The sequence below is a fragment of the Channa argus genome, chromosome 5, assembly GCF_033026475.1.
Source record: "Channa argus isolate prfri chromosome 5, Channa argus male v1.0, whole genome shotgun sequence".
Taxonomy (NCBI): domain Eukaryota; kingdom Metazoa; phylum Chordata; class Actinopteri; order Anabantiformes; family Channidae; genus Channa; species Channa argus.
The window spans coordinates 28,338,267-28,360,690 of record NC_090201.1 but is presented as its reverse complement, the minus strand read 5'-3'; the positions used below and the strand labels follow the sequence as shown (position 1 = coordinate 28,360,690).

The 22,424-nt window shown below is 41.2% G+C and overlaps 3 protein-coding genes across 6 annotated transcripts; all 3 read right to left on the bottom strand.

Annotated features, from left to right (window-relative positions):
* Window positions 1–726: 726 nt before the first annotated feature.
* On the bottom strand, window positions 727–10,447 carry tsen2 (TSEN2 tRNA splicing endonuclease subunit). Its single transcript, XM_067505394.1, has 12 exons — window positions 10,122–10,447; window positions 9,434–9,500; window positions 9,299–9,338; window positions 8,972–9,211; window positions 2,955–3,114; window positions 2,556–2,630; window positions 2,303–2,353; window positions 1,920–2,064; window positions 1,777–1,813; window positions 1,500–1,611; window positions 1,329–1,418; window positions 727–1,231 (listed from the first exon to the last, which is right to left on the bottom strand). The coding sequence occupies exons 1-12, from the start codon at window positions 10,290–10,292 to the stop codon at window positions 1,172–1,174; spliced, it is 1,248 nt and encodes a 415-aa protein (XP_067361495.1). The 5' UTR covers window positions 10,293–10,447; the 3' UTR covers window positions 727–1,171.
* Window positions 10,448–11,741: 1,294 nt separating this feature from the next.
* On the bottom strand, window positions 11,742–13,944 carry mkrn2os.2 (MKRN2 opposite strand, tandem duplicate 2). 2 transcript variants are annotated; one of them, XM_067505396.1, is made up of 4 exons: window positions 12,930–13,944; window positions 12,506–12,555; window positions 12,103–12,271; window positions 11,742–12,017 (listed from the first exon to the last, which is right to left on the bottom strand). In XM_067505396.1, exons 1-4 carry the CDS (start codon window positions 13,142–13,144, stop codon window positions 11,771–11,773), a joined length of 681 nt encoding a protein of 226 aa, XP_067361497.1. In that variant the 5' UTR covers window positions 13,145–13,944; the 3' UTR covers window positions 11,742–11,770. The 2 variants fall into 2 exon arrangements, with proteins under 2 accessions (XP_067361497.1, XP_067361498.1); XM_067505397.1 differs by having other exon boundaries at window positions 12,400–12,555; window positions 12,930–13,127.
* Window positions 13,945–14,327: 383 nt separating this feature from the next.
* On the bottom strand, window positions 14,328–21,990 carry LOC137127874 (butyrophilin-like protein 10). Of its 3 annotated transcripts, XM_067505392.1 has the most exons (7): window positions 21,706–21,990; window positions 20,794–21,132; window positions 17,960–17,995; window positions 17,166–17,450; window positions 16,889–17,011; window positions 16,602–16,657; window positions 14,328–16,309 (listed from the first exon to the last, which is right to left on the bottom strand). In XM_067505392.1, exons 1-6 carry the CDS (start codon window positions 21,776–21,778, stop codon window positions 16,605–16,607), a joined length of 909 nt encoding a protein of 302 aa, XP_067361493.1. In that variant the 5' UTR covers window positions 21,779–21,990; the 3' UTR covers window positions 14,328–16,309; window positions 16,602–16,604. The 3 variants fall into 3 exon arrangements, with proteins under 3 accessions (XP_067361493.1, XP_067361492.1, XP_067361494.1); XM_067505391.1 differs by having other exon boundaries at window positions 14,328–16,657; XM_067505393.1 differs by lacking the exon at window positions 17,960–17,995 and having other exon boundaries at window positions 14,328–16,657.
* Window positions 21,991–22,424: the final 434 nt, after the last annotated feature.

The following is a 22,424-nucleotide window of genomic DNA, read 5'->3' as shown; positions in this document are numbered from 1 at the left end:
GAGAGAAATTAACTGTATATAGAATATTGTAAACAGATCACCATAAATACTTAAATACTAGATCATATAAAATATCAGTTTGACTTTTTAAAATTCATATTATCAGCAGATTTCTAGATCACTTCGTTCTCACAACTAAGTCTTAATCTTTCGTGTATTCAGCTCTGTGTTAGGATGCAGCAGTGAAATGCTGACATTGTCCTTTGCTTTAAGAGAAATAATCCACTTCCAACTTGAACCTGTATTTGTGCCCACGTCTGCAGAGCTGGAAGGTGATGAATCAAGAGCAGAACAAATGGTTATAGCAGCTAGAGGAGAATCTGATATTAGGGTTTATTATTTGGCTGGAAACATGTTATGAGACAGTTTGTTGTATTATTCTGTCCCCCACATTAAGTATCAGTGAGAACTGGCTACATAGGAAAAAACTCCTGTCTGCACTTCAGGTTAACAGCAGCATAAAAAACAGCCTCCAAAACTGAATCAACTCTTTTGAGTGTGAACACAAACTGAACATTATCACCTTCATGAAGCTTTGGGTGGATGTAAACTAACGTGTTTGTAGCAGTTAGCGATGAACCAACCAGCATGTTGTAGTAGTCACTTGACGGTGGATGAGAAACTGCAGGCACAGCTGAAATCACCGCTTTTCGGATCATTTAACGAGTGTTTGGACCATTTCCTCTCACAGATCGTTAATTTATGGAGCGTTTTGATCCTGAGTAACTCTGACTTGACCTGAGCTGTGTCCCTCTCTGCTGCAGACTGGGTTCTGTTCTCACTCAGACTCAGAGAGAAGAAGCTGCTCCGCAAGTTTATTATCTTATTCACTAATCTCAGTGGTCTTTACAAAATCATATATACAATGATTTTCTTTATTGCCTCAGATCCCAAATCGTTGTGTCCCAGGGGCACTTTTTACTGTCCCCTGCTTGTTTTATTTTCCCAGTGTTGCAGACAAACACAAGCTTTTCTGATATTTCTTCTTTTTCCTTTTAATAAAAAATAATTATTTCACATTCAAACATAAATCATTTCAATTTCAGTCTCATCACGACATCCATAGATGTCAACCTAGTTTTCACCCAGTGAGTTGTTTGACTGTTAGATGACGTCAGTCTCTTTATCACATCTTCACTCTGTAGCATCATCAATATCTTCTGTCAGCCAATCAGATGTCATCCTGCTCCACTCGCTCTCTGGAGGAAACCCATCTGCTGACAATCACTTCCTGCAAAGGGCAAAATCTTTTAGCTTGGTGTTTCTGTCGTAATGTTCAATTCATTTTAATTTCTCCCCGACACAATGTAGTCTCTAATGTTTGTTACCTGAACACTAAATCTGCTCAGGCACACAGGTGAGTCCAGCTCAGCCTCTGATAGGTCGGCAGGAGAAATGACGTAAGCCAACATCAGCTCCTGTGACACAAACACAAAATCGTCAGCGTTAACTGAAAAACAGAATCAGGTGTGGTGTGAAGAAATCGGACATATTGTTACCTTGGAGACGTTGGCAGTGATCCTGCTCAGAGCTGCCAGGGAACGCCATGAAAACGGACGCAATGCACAACCCCTGAACGCACTGTCCACGCGCTCAACCACCACTGAATAACTACAGCACAGGGAAAGACGAGACAGTACTGCACCGTGAGGACATTTTAATCAGGTTTAGGAGATGGTTGCGGAAAAGTTGGCTGCAGACATAAAGTTATGACTCTTAGAAGAGGTGGAGGGTGAAGTGCATTATGTGTCTTCACAGCTATAGGCAGTGTGTTACCTGGCGTGGTAGAAAGGGGGTCCTTTCCTGTACAACACTGAAACACACAAAGGTGAAACACACCATCAGTTTACACACAGGCTCCAGTCCCATCGCCTGTAACCTTGACTGTGTGTTTCTGTGTGTGTGCGCATGTGTCTTACTGAGGTCCACGCCATACTTGGATGCCCCCCCTCTTTTAGGGACCCAGCCCCTGCTGCGGAAGTGATGATAGGCTGCGTATGAGCTAACGAAGTCCGGACAAAGCGACCGGAACATCCTCCACAGCTCCATGACTGACAGGGGCTCCTGTCCAATCAAAGCACAGGGATTATTACCCACAGACCTTAATTCAGCCATTTAATCCAAACTGCACTGATTTCTGGTTTGTAAAACTCTTTTCTATTTCAGTCTGTTTCTACGTCCTGTACAAATAACCATTTCCTGCAGGAGTCTGTGTAAATACAACTTGATTTGAACACTGGATGAAACATGAAAATAAGACTGTCTGTCCTCTCATCTGACAGACACACAGACAGACAGGTACCTGGTGCTGATAGACAGACAGGCAGCCCAGACCATAGACCAGGAAGAAGGCCTGGAGGTGGACACAGACAGTAAGACAGGGAGGAGGAAACGTGAATCATCAATCAGTACATTAATGAGTGAATGAATGAATGAAGGCTTCACTTGCTGCTGTCTGAGAATAACTCAGGTGGGATCAGAGCGAGCTGATGTTCTGTAGCTCAGAACCTGAATCACAAACACACAGTCCTGCTTTGAGTCAGTGTCCGTGTTACCTCCTCCAGACTGAGCTGCAGATACTCTGAGAGAGAGAATGGAGTCCGCCGCACCTCTCTGACCCCCCCACCGTCCTGCAGACACACAGCAACAAGCACTGAGTGATGTTTCCTACATTCTTTCAGCAGCTGCTGTGGGATGTTCACATGCTTCATAAGATTTATGAAGAAATGATCAGACACCCCCCACAACAAACACACAGTAACTTAGGAGAAGTGCTGCACTTGTCCCAACATAACTTCACTAACTTATGTAGTGAAGGCAGCAGATGTGAAACAGCAGAACCAGATTAATCCTGTTCAGCTCCACACGCCACTGTAAAATTCCGGAAACACAGACTGAGTCCAACTGGATCTCAGAATGAACAATGACAGATCCTATTTCAGACACACACTCACCTCACTGTCAGAAAACACCAGGACAAAACCACGACCTGGAACCAAAGGCTCAGGATCAGGTTCAGAGTCAGAACTGGGGTCAGAATCAGGCTCAGGATCAGGGTTGGAGTCAAAGTCCTGGTCTGAGCCGGTATCAGGGTCCAGGTCTTGTGTGTCCAAGCTGAAATGTTTATGCAAACATTTAGGGACATTCTGAAACTGTGGTTCTCTTTAAATGTTTTAAACCTCACCAAACTGTGAAATCTAAAAACCTGAACACATGAATCCAGATCTCTGGATTCTGTTGCAGGGAACAGAATCAGGTTTCTTTTCACTTTAAACTCGTGCATTATGAATTACTTCACACGGAACTAAGAGTTGTTCTGGATCACTAGGGAACAATTATTCACATATTTACAAAAACAACTTTTGTTATCACTGAAAATACAAACGGTTTTGGTTTGGAATGGTTTGTACAACCACGTGCAAAAGTTCGTACCCCTCCAAAAACCTTTTTTGTTTAAAAACATTTTTAAAAAATCATCTGATCATAGCAGGTCTTAGTATTAGGCAGATACAACCTTAGACCTAAGAATTGTACCTGGGACACAAAGATTCAGGATCTGGGACAATAAAGAAAAGAAATAAATCTTCTTTTCCTTTGTGCTGTTCCCTCTCAGGAGTCACCACAGTGAATCATGTCCCTCCATCTAACTCTGTCCTCTGCATCCTCTTCTCTCACACCAACTAACTTCATGTCCTCCCTCACTACATCCATAAATGTCCTCTTTGGTCTTCCTCTAGACCTCCTGCCTGGCAGCTCCAACCTCAGCATCCTTCTACCAATTATACATTTGTGTTCTGACATCATTTTATATTAATTCTTTAAGGCACCACTGAGATTATTGAATAACTTGCGGAGCAGCTTCTTCTCTCTGGGTATGAGAGAGGACGGAGCTCAGCCAAGTTTCCCTGACAAGTTGATAATGTTCAGTTTGTGTTCACACTCCGAGGAGTTGATTCAGTTTTGGAGGCTGTTTTTTTGTGCTGCTGCTGAACTAAAGTGCAGACAGGAGTTTTTTCTTATGTAGTCAGTTCTCACTGATACATAATGTGGCGGATAAAATAATACAACAAACGGTCTCATAACATGTTTCCAGCAAATTAATCAACCCAAATATCAGATTCTCCTCTAGCTGCTATAACCATTTGTTCTGCTCTTGATTCATCACCTTCCAGCTCTGCAGACGTGGGCACACAAACAGGTTCAAGTTGGAAGTGGATTATTTCTCTTAAAGCAAAGGACAATGTCAGCATTTCACTGCTGCATCCACGAAAGATTAAGACGTAGTTGTGACAACGAAGTGATCTAGAAATCTACTGATAATATGAATTTTAAAAAGTCAAACTGATATTTTATATGTTCGAGTATTTAAGTATTTATGGTGATCTGTTTACAATATTCTATATACAGTAAATTTCTGTCAGTGTGTCAATCAGAAGGTTGAAATAATGTCCTACAGTGCATCCTTTCTCATGTTTGTTTGTTTAAGCAATAATTTATTAAATATTGAAATATATGATTGATGAATCAATGCAACCGCAAGGGGGCACAAGCCAGTGTCTTCTTGTGCCAGTCCCAAGTCTGGATAAATGCAGAGGGTTGTGGCAGGAAGGGCATCCGACGTAAAACACATGCCAAACCAAACATGCGAATCGTGACAAAGACTTCCATACCGGATCGGTCGGGGCCCGGGTTAACAACGACCGCCTCCGGTGCTGTTGACCTACAGGGTACCGGTGGAAATTGGACTACTGTTGGTCGAAGACGAAGAAGAAGAGGAGGAAGGTGTGTTCGTAGGCAGAGAGAGAAGAGGAAAGCTAAGAATGTAGGACTGACAGTAGGGACTTTGAATGTTGGTACTATGACAGGGAAGGCTAGGGAGTTGATCGACATGATGCAGAGAAGGAAGGTGGACATACTGTGTGTCCAGGAGACCAGGTGGAAAGGTAGCAAGGCTAGAAGCTTAGGAGCAGGGTTTAAGTTGTTTTACCATGGGTCAGATAGGAAGAGAAATGGAGTAGGAGTTATATTGAAAGAGGATTTTGTGAGGAATGTTCTAGAGGTGAAAAGAGTATCAGACAGGTTGATGAGTCTGAAGCTGGAAGTTGAAGGGGTGATGTTCAATGTTGTGAGTGGTTATGCCCCACAGGTAGGATGTGAGTTAGAAGAGAAGGAGAAATTCTGGAGTGAGTTAGATGAAGTGATGCAGAGCATCCCCACAGGTGAGAGAGTTGTCATTGGTGCAGATTTCAATGGGCATGTAGGTGAAGGGAACAGGTGATGAGACAGTTATGGGCAGGTTTGGTGTTCAGGACAGGAACGCAGAAGGTCAGATGGTGGTTGACTTTGCAAAGAGGATGGAAATGGCTGTAGTAAACACTTTCTTTCAGAAGAGGCAGGAACATAGGGTGACGTACAAGAGCGGAGGGAGAAGCACTCAGGTAGACTACATCTTGTGTAGACGTTGTAATCTGAAAGAGATCAGTGACTGTAAAGCATTGGTAGGGGAGAGTGTAGCCAGACAACACAGGATGGTGGTGTGTAAAATGATACTGGTGGTGAGGAAGATAAGGAGGACTAAGGCAGAGCAGAGGACGAAGTGGTGGAAGTTGAAAAAGGAAGAATGTCGTTTAGTTTTCAGAGAGGAGCTGAGACAGACTCTGGGTGGTTTGGAGGTGCTTCCAGATGACTGGACTACTACAGCTAATTTGATCAGGGAGACAGGTAGGAGGGTACTCGGTGTGTCATCTGGAAAGAGGAAAGCGGACAAGGAGACTTGGTGGTGGAACGAGGAAGTTCAGGAGTGTATACAGAGAAAGAGGTTAGCTAAGAAGAAGTGGGACACTGAGAGGACTGAAGAGAGTAGACAGGAGTACAGGGAGATACAGCGTAAGGTGAAGACAGAGGTGGCAAAGGCCAAACAAAGAGCATATGAGGACTTGTATGTTAGGTTGGACACTAAAGAGGGAGAGGTGGATTTGTACAGGTTGGCCAGACAAAGAGATAGAGATGGAAAGGATGTGCAGCAGGTTAGTGTGATTAAAGATAAGGATGGAAATGTATTGACAGGTGCCAGGAGTGTGATGGGAAGATGGAAGGAGAACTTTGAAGAGTTGATGAACGAGGAAAATGAAAGGGAACGAAGAGTAGAAGAGGTGACTGGTGTGGAGCAGGAAGTAGCAAAGATTAGTAAGAGTGAAGTGAGGAGGACATTGAAGAGGATGAAGAGCGGAAAGGCAGTTGGTCCTGATGACATACCTGTGGAGGTATGGAAGTGTCTAGGAGAGGTGGCAGTAGAGTTTTTGACTAGTTTGTTTAACAAGATCTTGGAGAGTGAGAGGATGCTGAGGACTGGAGGAAAAGTGTACTGGTACCAATTTTTAAGAACAAGGTAGATGTGCAGAGCTGTGGCAACTACAGAGGAATAAAGCTGATGAGTCACACAATGAAGTTGTGGGAAAGAGTAGTGGAAGCTCGGCTAAGGGCAGAGGTGAACATTTGTGAGCAGCAATATGGTTTCATGCCTAGAAAGAGTACAACAGATGCAGTATTTGCTTTGAGGACGCTGATGGAGAAGTACAGAGAGGGTCATAGGGAGTTGCATTGTGTCTTCGTAGATTTAGAAAAAGCGTATGACAGGGTGCCGAGAGAGGAGCTGTGGTATTGTATGAGGACGTCTGGAGTGGCAGAGAAGTATGTTAGAGTGGTGCAGGACATGTATGAGAGCTGTAAGACAGTGGTGAGGTGCTGTAGGTGTGACAGAGGAGTTCAAGGTGGAGGTGGGTCTGCATCAAGGATCGGCTTTGAGCCCCTTCTTGTTTGCTCTGGTGATGGACAGACTGACAGATGAGGTTAGACAGGAATCTCCATGGACTATGATGTTTGCAGATGACATTGTTATTTGTAGTGAGAGCAGGGAGCAGGTGGAGGAAAATCTAGAGAGGTGGAGGTCTGCTCTGGAAAACAGAGGAATGAAGTTTAGCCGCAGCAAGACAGAATACATGTGTGTCAATGAGAGGGACCCAGGTGGAACAGTGAGGTTACAGGGAGCAGAGGTGAAGAAGGTGCAGGACTTTAAGTACTTAGGGTCAACGGTTCAGAGCAACGGTGAGTGTGGAAAAGAGGTGAAGAGGCGAGTGCAGGCAGGTTGGAACGGGTGGAGAAAAGTGTCAGGTGTGTTGTGTGATAAAAGAGTATTAGCGAGAATGAAAGGAAAGGTGTTCAAGACGGTGGTGAGACCAGCAATGTTGTTCGGCTTAGAGACAGTGGCACTGAAGAAAAGACAGGAGGCAGAGCTGGAGGTAGCAGAGCTTAAGATGTTGAGGTTCTCTTTGGGAGTGACGAGGATGGACAGGATCAGGAATGAGTACATCAGAGGGACAGCTCATGTTAGATGTTTTGGAGATAAAGTCAGAGAGGCCAGATTGAGGTGGTTTGGACACGTTCAGAGGAGAAACTGTGAATATATCGGTAGAAGGATGCTGAGGTTGGAGCTGCCAGGCAGGAGGTCTAGAGGAAGAGCAAAGAGGAGATTTATGGATGTAGTGAGGGAGGACATGAAGTTAGTTGGTGTGAGTGAAGAGGATGCAGAGGATAGAGTTAGATGGAGGCACATGATTCGCTGTGGCGACTCCTGAAAGGGAGCAGCCGAAAGGAAAAGAAGAAGATGATTGATGAATCAAAATCTTTTAATTGGAGTAAAATAATTATTGCATTTTCTGTTTGTTAAAATTATGCTCAATTAGTTCTGCTTGTACGATTATCAATTTATGGTAGATCTCAATATCATTTTGATAATAATCTGTAGATTAATCAAAAACATAATTGATTAATAGACAAAAAGAATTGTTAGGTGCAGAAGCTCCCTGATGCAATAGTCTGTTGTTTCACCATTAGCAGTAATAACTTAAAGGTCTTTATCAGTCTTTCACATTACTGGGGAAGAATTTTGGTCCATTCTTCTACACATTACTTCAGTTCATTGAGGTTTTTGGAATCCTCTGCTATAGAGAGGACTTCATGTTCGAATCACTGTCTGCAAGGTGCCAAGGTCCTGTGGCTGCAAAAAGCCCAAATCATTACTCCTCCACGGCCGAGCTTGACAGTGGGGATGAGGTGTCTCATCTGTCCATAGGACGATGGTCCGAGTCTTGTGGTTTGTTCAGATACAGTTTTGTGAACTTCAGTCGTGATTTCATGTTCTAGATAGAAGAAGAGGCTTTTTCCTTTTTACTTGTTCAGTCTTCTTCTAGTTGTACTGAGGGGATGTTTACATGCTCAGTGAGGCCTGTAGGCTCTGAGATGAAGCTCTGGGGATTTTTCTGTATTTCTCTGAGCACTGCTCAATCTCATTCCACCCAGTGCTGGGAAGATAACAACTGCATTGAATTCTTTCCACTTCCACAATAATTTTTCTCCTGTTAAACACTGAACTCCAAATTGTATAGAAATGGTTTTATAACCCTTTTCATTTTGACATACAATGACAATTATTTCACTAAGACCATTGCTCGTGTCTTTCCCTCCTGACCTTAACAATCCAGACCAGCAAACTGCTGGAACTTCTGCTTTTATATACGTCTGCAGACCTGCTGATGATCAACTGACCAAGGGCTGATGATTAGCAGCACCTGGCTGCAACTTCCCTTCTTAAATTCTATGCAAGCAGTAAGGGGGCACTTAGTATTGCCCACATTTTCTTTCGCTTTGGCTTAATTGTTCTCAAATAAATAATGGCTTGGTGAAAAAAACTTTTATGTTGTTGTTTGTCAGAGACTGTATTTGTGTTACGTTGACGCACTACAATCAGATGATTTCTATTATGTTTTTACCCCAAAAAACATAAAATCAAAAAAGCACAATTAAGTGGAACAAACACCCATTTAGTTTAAAATAAAAGGTTTTATCTTTTGAGTTGTGTTTTGTCAGTAAAGAAAGCAGAAAATAGAATTGAGTCTTGTGAGTAGAACAGTACCTGCAGCTTCTCTCTCTCTCTTCTTGCTCGACCTCTGAGCCTGACCTGGGCCTCTTGGTGGGGGAGCAGACTCCCCCCTCTGGTCCTGTTCCTTCTCTTTCCTCCCCACTTCCCACCTCTCTCCTCACATCCTCCATCGTTACTGGCTGACGGAGTTGGATCAGTGTTTGACTGACAGTGTCTTCATTCAATCCCTGAGCAGACAGAAACGACCTCGCACACCTGAGCAGCTCCTCATACCTGGTGTGGGACGTGGAGAAGATGTGACATCATCAAAAACAGGGAGTGATGCCATCATGTGAGCAGACAGAATGTAATGTCACTCACCTGGACAGTGAGATGACAGGTAATAACAAACCTTCATGTTCTGAAAAAGAAACAGAAACAGAGACCAGTGGATTTAGTTGACAGTCTTGATTGGACCAGATTCAGGATGATGTCACTGTGTGGGTGTAAACTCACGCTCCCATTGGTCAGACAGGCTGTGGTCCGGTCTGGCTCTGGACAAGATGCCTTTGCCAAAATAACCCTGAAACACAGCAAAACCCGATCAGCGTAAGACAAAAAACTGCTCCCAGCGGTTTGATCTGAATGTCTCACTGCTATGACAACAGGTTCAAAACGTTAAAAATGAAGACCCAGGTCTATTGATGTTGATATAGATTAGTCAGAATCAAAATCTGTTTTATTAGTCAAATCTTATCACATATTCTAGAACTTTTAGTAAAAGTCTGGAAATTTAGTTACCTCTCAGGTGAATTTATGTGATATTTCATGGTTTTCGTGGTAATAATACCCGTCAGATCCCTATAACTCTTGAAGGGATTGCATTTGTGTAAAGATGGGGGGAGGGGGGCACACTGCTCTGAGGTGCTCCTGTGCTGCTTGTCAGTGGGGAGGAAGTGTGTATTTACACAGCGCTGTACAGCGTATTTCACAGATGAACATATTTCTGGTTTTAGGTGATATGGGTTAAGCCTATTGGTTTTAGATGGTCTGGATTACCTTAGACCTGGTTTTAGGTCCTGAAGATTAACTAAGAATCGCTTTTACATAATGTGGGCTCAGAGCGGGTTTTACTAAGTGTGATTAAGCTCGGTTTCAGAGGATGTGGACTAATGTAGACTAGGTGATGTGGGTTAACTCAGACCTGGCTGTAGATCTTCTGGATGTGGTCCGGATCACAGACCAGCACGTGTTGGTTGATGAGCTCCGCCCGGAGGTGGCTCCTCTCCCCCGGGCTGCGGCAAACCGGCAGCGGTGCCTCGTATTCCTCCCGAACCCGGTTGCGTCGTCGGGGTGGGCGAAACTCCGCCTGCATGGTGGAGGACCCCGCTTGGACCGACTCAGACCGGGTCAGACGTGGTGTAGACTGTGCTGATGCGACAGACGATGCTAGTGTATAACTTTTCACTTCATGCACCAGCTCTCAGGTCGGCTTTGTTTTGGTGTCGGACTCTGTGTAACAGAATCTTTGTCCGGGTAGAAACATCGACAGTAGTTCACTGGTTTGATCAAATGAAAAACAAATTTATCATGTTGTAAAGTCATTTAGAGAGAAAATGTTTCTTAAGAAAAATGTTGAATAGTTGTTAAATATTTGCTTTATGTTTATGCTTGGAAGCAGAGGCTCACTTACAAATAATTTAAGGGGGCTTACATTTTTCATCATCTGCACAACTTATTTCTGTTTTCTAGTTAGAGATTTTCTTTTAAAACGTTTGTTGATTTGTACATTTACATACCCGTGGTTCTACATACTGTTGTTCTTACATTCTGGGAACATAATTAATGCTGTTAAGGGGCGTAAAACCGACAATAGATATTTTGTTGTATGTAAATAAATAAAATTCTTTTTTAAGACCATCAAAACAAGACAATATCCGTGAGATTCTTCTTCATCAACGTAAAGTTTTATCTTGCTTGACCATTTTGTGCTAAATTATACCTGTTGATGTGTGTGTGTGTTTGTGTGTGTACACATTTAAAACTGTTGTTATTTTAGTTTAATAAGATAAACTGTTAAAGTTACAACAGTTATAAGAAACATTTCACAGCTTGAACATGTTCGACAAAGGAAAATAATAAAAATACACACAGACTGTGAACATGTATCCTCACAGACAGTAGTTAACGTGTACACACACATATGCTGGTAATAGCTTCCCAGAAGCAGCTTCATGGTCCTGTTTAGACCTCAGCCTCATTCAGGTGTGAGGATGGAGTAGAGAGGGTCCAACCCAAGTGAAGGGAACATGAGGTGGAAGCAGAATATGTGCTCATGCCACCAGCTTCATCCGTAACAATGTGGAAATAAAAATACAACTGACTTTCAACTGAACTCTTTCACCCACATAAACAGTTTGTCTCATTACTTCACTAGCTTCAGTTTTCTTTGTCCAACATTTTCTCTCTGAGTTGTTCTCAAATCTGGAGCAAGAGTTTAGTTTGTTGTCCCCATGTTACAGATTACATCAGGCACAAAAGTTATAATCAGTTACTAAAACATCAAACTGCTCCCTAAACAGATGGTTTAAAGTAAGTCAGAAGCGACTGATTTGGGGTTAAAATAAAGCTGAATCTGTACAGTTCATGTCCTGGGTTTTGTTAATCTCTGTACTAAGTCAGAATTTGTCTCAAAATTTAGAGCAGGTTTAAATCTGAGGTCATTTTTGCTGTTTTTGACTGTTGTCCTGACACCTGCTCTATCTGAAGGAACTCATTTGGAAACCAGCACCTGGAGGATCAGCTTCCATGACAATAGAGGTCAGACTGGTTTACAGTCCTTTGTGAAACGCTTTACTGAAATAGTCCTGGTTTAACTGGCGTCTCCTCCTGCTGGTCCTCCTGCTGGTCTACTACATAGTACTGGTGTCTCTGGATGTGCTGGTGCAGCGTGGTGTACTTGGAGACCCTCCTCATCCTCGGCAGGATGAAGGTGTGAGCAAAGCTGTCTCTGCTCAGGGGGCTCCGGCCCTCCACCGCCAGGACCCCGTTAATAAAGCCCAGACAGAAACTGAAGCAGTTGTGGTGATCCTCATCAAACCTAAGAGATAGGTGAGGAGAGTGAGATGGGTGGTCAGAGAAGGGGACACGGTGGTCACAGAGACCTGAACAGGTTTCAGGAGTACCTGTGCCAGGCAGGGTCCCACATTGGTCCATCAGAGAAGCGGTCCAGGTACTGGTCCCACTGAGCCAGTAGGTGGAACATGTCAGGTCGAACCAGAGGAACGCTGATGCAGCGCTCCCACCTAGTCTGGTCTCTGCAGACCCCTCCTGGAGTGTAGTTGTACACAACCCCTACACACACACATTAAACAGGAAGGTCAGACTGGAACGTCTGACTGGGGTCAGTGCTCGATCATATTTTCTCAGTCAGTCCATCAGAACCATTAGATACAGGTGTCCTCACTGGTTTCTGACCCTACCGTTAAACTGCTGGAATAATATAAAACTCAGGTCACACTGAGGACAGCGAAGCTGCCAGGAATGGAACTGGCGACGCTTCTCTGATCTCTGTACCCTGAGTCCCACCTTTGGTGTTGGAGATGCCGGTGTGCAGGTCTGACGTCCCATCAAAGTCTCTGAGGAACAAACAGCAGAAACACACTGGTAGGACTAGTAAACCTGGGTTAAACTGGGTTAGACTGGCAAACAGGGGCAGTGGTGGCTTAAAGGTGAGAGAAGTGAGCCTGTAGCTGGAAGGTCGCTGTCTCATCCCTCATCAACATCACTGTGGTGTTCTTGAGCACGACATGAAACCCCAGCTGCTTTAATGGAGCTGGTTAGTGGTGTGGTTTTACTGAACAGCCTCTAGGTGTGAGTGTGTGTGTGTGTGTGTGTCTACCGTGAACAAATAATGCTAAAACCACTTTGGTTTATACTGCATAACCTGGGTTAAACTGGTTTAAAGTGGGTTTTCCATGAGGTCAGAAAATTCTTTTTTTTTTTTGCTCACCTGTCCTCGTTGTCATGTGCAGGTGTGACCAGCAGGCAGCAGGAGGTCTTGTGTCCATTGGTGAGGGGTGAGGGGATGCTGACTGGTGCCTCCTGCAGCCTGCTCCCCCTCAGCTCCTCCCCACAGCACGGACACTGCTCTGGCAGACAGAAACAGAAGATCTCCTTCTGGCAGTGACTGAACCGGATCACAGCACGTTCTGACTGCTCCTCCATTTGCTCCACAACACCTTCTTCTGTCACCTGTCTTCTTCCTCCTCTGCTCCTTTGTGGCTCGTTTTCTTCAGTTTCATCTTCTCCTCGCCTCAGTGTTACCCCTGGTCTCCAGGTAACAGTCTATCAGATGACACTACAGCCTGGCTCCGACCTATCAGGTTGCAGTTAGTGTCAGACTTCACTCAGACTTCACTCATTTCAAGTTGATGTTGAAATAAAGAAAGATAAAAGATTAAATGATTTTAAATTAATGACACTAATAAAACTAAAAATACAATTAAACACAAAAATACTGATTAAACTAAAAAATGTTAAAACTTACTGCACGATAAAGAAAACACTGTTAAATAAGTACAGTCAAACACTAATGTGCCGTCTTGTCTCCAAAGCTCTAATTAACTCGACAGACACAGGCTGCTTTTGAACAATCTGAGCTCAGAGCTGGATGTGTAAGTTATTGGTACCAATTAAGTTCTTCAACTTCTAACCTAATGTTGAGGAACTGCTTATTTTAACAACTCAATTCATCACACAGATGTACCAACATTCTGTAGGATGCTGGTTCTGACATAATCTGGCCCACAGGAAGCACAGTATCTGTGTGCGTCCTAAACCTCTGCTGTTGATGATCTTTTGAGGCTCCATTGCTTTGTATGCATCAGTACCAATGTATCAATGTATCAGTGTCCTTTCCATCCTGGCAAGTGTGCTGGTCCCTGCTGAAGAGAAACATTCCCACAACAGGATGCGATCACCTCCACGCTTCACTATAGGTATGTTGGTCTTTAGATGGTGACTTGTATTGTTTTTCCTCCAGAACATAACTCTTGGTTTTCAGGCTACAAGTTTTCTAAGAGTCTCATCTGACCATAGCATCTTTTACCGTTTGGCCTAAAAATCTTTTAGCTGCTAAAAATCTTTTAGCTGCTGTTTGACAAATCTCAAATAAAACCTAATGTGTCCTTTCTTGAGGAATGTGTTTTTTTCCTTTAGGTTACTTTAAGTATATTTGGATGCTCATTCTTTTACTTCATTCTTCTTCTCTACTTTGTTCAGTAGTGTCAGGCACAAAACCATCTACCTGAACTTTTACTTGAATATGAAATAACTTTCAGTATAAAAGCTGATCTGAATGAAGTGAGAGCAGGTTCACATTCTCCATCTCATGTGACTCTACAGTAATTTCATGATGATCAATTTCATAGTGTAAATGAAAAGTCAACTTAACATTTGTAGGTTTTATTTTCAGATTTCAGAACTGAGAAGCATGAATTTATCTGACTTTGGAAAACTGATCAATAAACAAATAACTTCTTTAAGTAATGACTTCATAAAAACAACATTGCATTTATAAAAAAACTTATCATCTACATGGTCCCTTTGAGCAAATCTGGTAGATTTCATTTCAGCTTCAACTGATGCATGTGCAGATTAAGTCTGATGATGTAGTTTTCCATATTAATACAATGAACATTTTGTCAAATGAAAAACTTGCAGAAATGTGACACGATCAACTCGCTGAAGTCTCTTTGTCACCTTGAATCACAATGAGTTTATGTTTCCACAAGGTTCTGATAATCGAGACGTGACAATGCTTATGTTGAACCAAGCACAGACAGCAGTGACAACCTGGAGAGGGGGCTGAAATTTTACCTTAAGCAAGATTTATGCTTCCAATTAATTCATACTGTAAATCCAGCTTGTGAGTGTTAATGAACTTCTCTCCAAAGTAGCTCAGATCACAGTGGAAACAGAGAGAAAGGTCAGAAAGGTCCATCAGTGGAAAAGACCCATCATGATGATACAGAGTTAGTCTCTCCACTCACAACAGTGGTCACAGTGTAACAGCCATGTTACATTAGTTTTTATTGTACTAGAGTAAAACTTAATGTCCCTGGTGCTTTACGTTGCTTACTGCTAATTTTAGGGGACCGTTAATTAATTGTGCAGTATGTATATAATAATTTAGGACGACTGTGGCACAGGAGGTAGAGCGGTCGTCCCCCACAGTTGTTGGTTCAATGTCGAAGTGTCCTTGAGCAAGACACTGATCCCCAACTTAGTTAGAGTGTGAATGAGAAGCAGTGTAGCTTCGAGTACCACAAGGGAAAATTTAAGTGTGGACCAGTTACCATTTATCTATAAACACATAGAAATTAATAAAGTGCTCAAACTATTTTTCAATGTAGAATTTCTGACTCTTCTTTATGTGAGTTGAGGTGCAGCCTGAACAAATGTTTTGCACATGCATTAGGTTGATTTTGTAATTACAATAAGCTCAAGTTCTTATCTGGGCAACTGACTGTAGTTTTCACACAAAAAGATGTAAAACCTGTTCTTTAGTTTTTCATTAACATGAAAACATTCAAGGAAGTCACATATTATATCCATAAAAAACACTTATTTAACACATATATAAATGTTAAAAAAACATTTATTTAATATATATATAAATGTAAAAAAACATTTTAGGAATGTCTACGCAAAATCTTTGTATTTTCCCAAATATTACAAATGCTTGTTCAAAAGTTGAAAGTTTGAAATTTGGATAATGACTAAAAATTACATAAAATGGGACACATGAAACATAGACACATGGAACATGGAACAAATTTCATTGTAACATGTAAATGTAAAAATATTCATATTCAATGATGGTCCAAACCCGGTAGAAATTGGGGAGGGTCCGAAAGGGCATTCGATGTAAAAGCTGCCTAATCAACATGCGGACAATAATCACCTACATTCAGGGTTGTTACACTGAGCGACCCTGAATGTAGGTGATAAGCCGAAAGGGGAAAAAAAATAATATTCATAATCAATGATGAGCAATAAAACTTCTAATTTCTCACTATGCTTTTTGTGTATGAATCCTGGTCTCCTGTGGAAAAGTCGTGTGTCTTGTGGATGCACCACGGCGTCCACCTCTATGACACTGTTTCACTTTAAGCTCAAATATTGAGGCTGACTCTGGTGGAGGAAGGTAGAGCAGTTGTCCACCAATCTCTCAGTTGTTGGTTCAATCCACTGCTGTCGAAGTGTCCTTGACCAAGAAACTGAACCCCAGCTTTGTTGCTCCCAGTGAGTGTTGACCACCTGCATCAGCCCCATTGGTGTGTGAGTGTGAATGGGTGAATAAGAAGCAGTGTAAAGCGCTTTGAGTTCCTGTGGTAGAAAAGCACAGACCATTTACCATCTGAACTAAGCTCACAGCTTCAAGCCTCAATCAGGAACAGCTGCTCTAAGCATAAACACATAACTCAATGGGACTTGACAAAGAGGTGCTTTTTGACACCTTAGTATTGAGAACAGGCTGAATATGACCTTTGTTTTGCATTTGTTGTGTAAATTTGGTCATTTAAGAGGCTTTAAATTGTGTGGAGCTGCCATATATTAATGACCCCAACCCCAACAACAGTGGATGGAAATTCACAATAGATATCAAACTATCAAACACCTTCTAGGTGAGTGGGACAGCAGCACCGTTCTCAAGATTTGTCTGTTGGTCAGAACCTGCAAAAAAGAAAAACATCTTCTATAAATCAGTTTTGATAATAAATAAAAAGAATTTGTGGACCATAAAAAATTAGACAGTTGATAGTGATGAATGTTAGTTAAGTTAAAAATAATTATGTTCATTATCCAATAATCTATTTCTCTCCAATTAATTAATTAAATATTTAAAATGGATTTTGTATTTGCTCAGTGACTGTTACATTCATGTCTGTATGTGATGTAACTTACGTTTCTTTTGACGTTTTCTGATGTGCTTTATGACCAATAACACAGCTAGGGGGCCACCTACAGTTGCAACTCCAGAGACCCATACACCAATGAATGTACCAGCTGAGTGGTTACATTTGGTGTCTGAAACACATCACAAAAGATAATGTAACAAAGACTGTAAGTGCAGGTCATGTACAGTAACCATGGACAACACAAGACAATAAAAATGTTAAACCTAAAAACAAATGACCAATGAAAAACATCTGAAAAGTAGTAAACTTAAAAAAATTCCCACCCCAGAAAGGAACGTAGATGTCAGCAGCCGTCCTGTGTTTGATGTTGTCCTGTGTCACTACACAGTAGAACTGGTTTGTTGTTGTCCTGGTCACAGTGGTGATGAGGGTGACAGAGTAGTGATGGTCTCTGTATGAGACCTGTGGCTCCTCAGCTGGAAGGACTTTCCCATCACTGTCCTGCCACTGTACTTTAGGTTGTGGAAAGGCACCTCGGACCTCACACTTCATGAGAACCTTGTGTTCAGTGGCATTAAGTATTGTTACGTATGGTTCTTGAGCTGCACCTGTAAACACATAAACATCAGTTTATGAAGTGCATCACTTTTACTAGAAATGGAAGAAAAGAAAATGCAGAAGAGGAGAAACAGCATTTGACAATTAATGAAAACTGAAACAATTATACAATCATGTGTTAATTAACTAATCACTAAACACCATCACTGATATATTACTTGTTTTCATTTAGAAACCAATCACATCCACATTTTCTTGGTTCCAGCTTTTCAAGTGTGATCATTTTCAGCTTCTGTATGTGTTTGTGTGTGTGAGTGTGAGATAAAGGACCAGTGTGAATTTTCTACTATTAAAGTGAGGACATTTTGACAAAGTATGGACGGTGCTCATGTTTATCCAGCTTTTTGAGGGTTAAGACTTGGTTTCAGGGAACGATGTGCTGGTGAACTCATGGAACAATAGAAAGTAAACCTCTGTGTTTTGATGACTGATAAATCCATATATTCTATTGACCTTTTGTGCCTAAACTACTGTGACATGTAAAATTAGTGACTCTCACCTGGGATTATGTTAGAACGGTCTTTAAACGTTCCCCCTGAAAAGAGAAAAAACAATGTTAGCAGGTGCATTTTATTCTTTAGTAATGTAATTAGTAACATGAGGTACATGTATGGCTGTTTCTGCAGCTATTATCTCCATGGCAGGTGTGTAATGGGTGAATTTTATGTGTATCTCAAAAACATGATGTGTGTCAGCTCCACCAAAACAAAAACGACAAGTATTTGATATGAACATTACGTCGGCTCTTTTACAATGAATAACCAAACCAAACAGAGCAGCCACTGCATGAATCTCTGCACCTGTTGGTGCATCATAGTAAGGGACCATCTGCTAATTATTAATATCTGTAACAATAAAATAAATAAAACTAATTTCTTTTCATGTTAAAATTCACAATGTCACAGTTTACGCTACATTTAATTTAGAGTAACTATAAATTTGAGGAGCACTGAAACGTGCTCTCATGGTTATAATTTTGACTGGCAAACTGCCCCTCATGTCTGTAACACGTGACTTAAAACTTCTTTACTGATGTGACATTAATGTGACAATTAACACAAGGAAACGGTTTGTCAGCAGGAGTAGAACATCTGTTAATTAATCATTTTAAACCCACCGTATCTACAATAGCCATAAGCTAAATGATACTGGATCAGACAACTGGAATTGGATTGTAATTTTTCCCCAGCTCTAAGTATAACAGCATATTGATCATGGAGATTTTGGCTGCACAAAAAGCAATAGAGATACGTCTTGTTAAATTCCTAAAGAATAACATGGACTCTAACATTAATGTTACCTTTAAAGATTGAGTCAATACAATCAGTGAGGATTTCACTGAATGTACAATGTGTGTGCTACAGTACTACAAAAGTCCTGTGAGTTCTGCCCCCCATTACACACCTGCCATGGAGATCATAGCTGCAGAAACAGCCATACACGTACGTCATGTTACTAATTACATTACTACAAGAATCCCACGCACTCTGCTAACATTGTTTTTTCCCTTTTCAGGGGCAGATTTTAAAGACAGATCCACCTTAATCCCAGGTGAGCGTCACTTGTAGTTTTACATGTCACAGTAGTTGTATGAGCCAAACAAGGGGGTTAGTTTAGTTACTTGTTTTATGTAATGTTTGCTTGTGTGTGTAATGTAATTGTTTATGTAATGTGTGTTTGTGATGTGTCTATGTACTGATGATGTCTTTAGTGACATCATATGGCTTTGATAGTTTACCTTTAAGTTTGTTGACCAGTGGTCAAGGAAACAATGCAATGCTAAGGGTTTGTTAAGGAGAGATGCAGTTTTTAGCTCAGCTACTGAAGGGTGCAGACGTGACACAGTAACTGAAGCAGAGGAACTGAGTACAAGGAGGTGTGGACTGCAACAAGGTAGAAGAAAAGGTTCTGTGTGTAGCTGTAGAGGCACACGGTTTCTTACCGAGTTCTACGAGTTCTGCGAGTCCTGTGAGTTCTGTGAGTTCAGACATACTTTGGGAAACTTGTTTGATGAAACAGCTAGTGAACGTGCTTGTGAGATCACTGTGCTTAACGTTGTATGTACAATTGATCTGTCATTGGCTAAGTTGAGAAGCAAGTCCAATAAATGTTCAATGTTTGTCTAACAACGATCTCTGGAGTGAAGTATGTGCTGAAGAGTCAGGAGCGTCAGATTCGAGTAAGATCACCTCTACATTACAGTTGAGTACCTTCAATGTGAATATGTTTTCAGATAATGTTGCACACAATGGCAAATAATCACCACTGAGAACATGATTTATCAATCACATCATCACATCAGTGCATCCACACAAGGCCAAACACCCACTGAGAATATATACAGTATTAACATATCATAATTTTAGACAACACCACATCTGCGATGAATTCTAATTTTAATTATGAATAATTATAATTATAATTAGGATTAGAATCTGCAACATTACTTAGCCTTCAGAACACAAGTAGTTTGACAATGTGAACGAAGTTTGTTTGAAAGCTTTGCAAATTTATTAACACAAAAAACCTTCAAGACCGAAGTCCTTGTCTTCCCAGTCAGACCTTCAACACAACAACATCAACGTTGGATCTACAGTGATCGTCTCCACTAAGTCAGCCAGAAATCTGGGGGTCGTCATCAACGACCAACTGAGCTTTAAGGACCACATCTCCTCAGTCACATACAGATTTGCCCTCTACAACATCAGAAACATCAGACCCTACATCCTGGAATATACAACAAAACTCATTGTACAAGTCCCTCATTCAGGTCTACAACCCTTCCAGTCTGCTGCAGCAACACTTCATGACTTTATGAATAAAATTGTAGCTTATACAGAAAGAATTCATCCCACCATCTCCAACCTTAGTTGTGCTTAGTGCTTAGTCTTCCCCTCTTTCCCCCACTCTTATGTCAACATTGCATGACATTAACTTTGTGTCCTCAGTCTCCCTCTCAGTGTCCCTCTCAGTGTCCCTCTCAGTGTCCCTCTCAGTGTCCCTCTCAGTCTCCCTCTCAGTCTCCCTCTCAGTCTCCCTCTCAGTCTCCCTCTCAGTCTCCCTCTCAGCCTCCACAGCTTTGGAGCTGTGTTTTAAATGTGGCTTTTTGTCTACACGTCGGTATAGTTCTGTCTTTGTTAAAGTGCCTTGAGAATATCTTGTTGTGAGTTGGTGCTATACAAATAAAGTTGAATTGAATTTTAAATATGATATAAGATTCATACCAATTTACAAAAAAACAATATGTGGTGCTAAAAGGATAGAAGAAGCTCTTTACACACACACACACACACACACAAATCAGGAATCAGCTGTTTAGAAAGAAGTACTCACCAATTAAAAGTTGAATTTTGAATATTTGTGCATGTGGCTGAATACGTGGAAACACACAGGAGTAATTGCCGCTGTCAATCACGGTTGTACTTCGGATAATTATGGAAGCGTTGCCAAACTCCAGCTGTCCTGGATAATGTGAGACCCGTCCTATGAATTGCTGATCTTGACCTGTACGACCGTTGTTGTAATGAATTCCAGCATCATAGAGGAAAACCTCTTTCTGATCATCCTTCTTCCAGTCAAAGACTTTCTGAACAATGTTCTCTCTGGTGCTGATGGAGCAGGGTAAGATCACATCATGTCCTTCTTTACTCATCACTTTGACAACACTTTGGTCTGAAAGCAGAAACACATTATAATAATTATGTTTGAATATGGAACAACAAGGTTAAGTCAGCAAACACATTAATATGTCATCTCTGTTTTCTAAAGGCCGGGGTAAGATGTATTAATAATTTGAAATAAGATTTGTTTTGGTTTAGTTTTAGACATCTTAAAAAGCCTACGTGTGCCAAGTTATGGATCAAGTCTGATCCATAATTCAACCACTAAATGTTTTGGTTCAAAGACAATTTGTATTTAAACAGTCCTCTTCATCAGGCTGTTCACAATTTGACATCATGAGACGAAGACAACACCTAACAATTGTCAAGTTACTGAGACATTGACATTTTTCGTTGTGGTAAACTCACCACAGTTTGTTTGAGATATAGAAACTAGCATTGCATGCTAGTTAAAAGCCTTACATTCGGGTTTTGTCAGCAACCCGCTAAGCGATGATTCCTTAAAAACTGAATCAAATGTGAAAATAACAGCTGATTTCACGTCTAACGTTAAATCGCTACAGGTAGTGTTTCTGTATTATGTTATACTTGAGTTTTTCTACGTACAAAACGACGTTTTTCTTACCCTTCGCATGTCCAACTCTTGCAGCAGACAGAGACAGAAGACACAAAATTGACCAAACTGTATTATTTAACATGGTGAGTTACAGCGTAGTGCTATGTCAAGACTAACGTTACGTTTTCTGAAATGGTAAGTAGTTAGCTGTTATAGACTCCTAGTCGCTACTAGTACTGTGAGAACTGTTTGTAACGTATGGCGCCTGTTAATGATGAAGAATTTTAACAAGTTGTAAAGTCATTTAGGAAGAAAATCTATTAGTCTATAACTTTTCACTTCACTTCCACTCGGTGAAACAGAATCCTTTGTCCGGGTAGAAACAAGTAGTTCACTGGTTTGAGCAATTAAAAAACAATATTAACAAGTTGTAAAGTCATTTAGGGAAAAAATGTTTCGAAAAAATTTTTCGAATAGTTGTTAAATATTTGCTTTATGTTTATGCTTGGAAGCAGAGGCTCACTTACAAATAATTTAAGACGGCTCCTATTTTTCATCATCTGTTAACACAGTGCAAATTATTTCTGTTTTTGAGTTAGTTTTTTTTTTTTTTAACTTTTATTGATTTGTATATTTACATACCTGTGGTTCTACATACTGTTGTTCTTACATTCTGGGAACATAATTAATGCTGTTAAGGGGCTGTTCTATTTCAGTGGAGGTGACCACATTTAGGTTAAACCCCCGACAAACAAACCAGAACCATCTAAACGTAAAACCGACAATAG

Excerpts from the sequence above, each read along its gene's own strand:
- tsen2 (XM_067505394.1), bottom strand. The coding sequence starts at position 10,292 with ATGCAGGCGGAGTTTCGCCCACCCCGACGACGCAACCGGGTTCGGGAG. Across the intron at positions 1,612-1,776 it reads CCCCCTTTCTACCACGCCAG|TTATTCAGTGGTGGTTGAGC; the intron begins GTAACACACTGC and ends CCTGTGCTGTAG. Across the intron at positions 1,419-1,499 it reads TCACTGCCAACGTCTCCAAG|GAGCTGATGTTGGCTTACGT; the intron begins GTAACAATATGT and ends TTTGTGTCACAG.
- mkrn2os.2 (XM_067505396.1), bottom strand. The coding sequence starts at position 13,144 with ATGGAGGAGCAGTCAGAACGTGCTGTGATCCGGTTCAGTCACTGCCAG. Across the intron at positions 12,556-12,929 it reads GCACATGACAACGAGGACAG|AGACTTTGATGGGACGTCAG; the intron begins GTGAGCAAAAAA and ends TTTGTTCCTCAG. Across the intron at positions 12,018-12,102 it reads TGGGACCCTGCCTGGCACAG|GTTTGATGAGGATCACCACA; the intron begins GTACTCCTGAAA and ends CCTATCTCTTAG.
- LOC137127874 (XM_067505391.1), bottom strand. The coding sequence starts at position 21,778 with ATGTTAAATAATACAGTTTGGTCAATTTTGTGTCTTCTGTCTCTGTCT. Across the intron at positions 21,133-21,705 it reads AAGAGTTGGACATGCGAAGG|ACCAAAGTGTTGTCAAAGTG; the intron begins GTAAGAAAAACG and ends TTCTGCTTTCAG. Across the intron at positions 17,451-17,959 it reads CCGTTCTAACATAATCCCAG|GTGCAGCTCAAGAACCATAC; the intron begins GTGAGAGTCACT and ends ATGTGTTTACAG.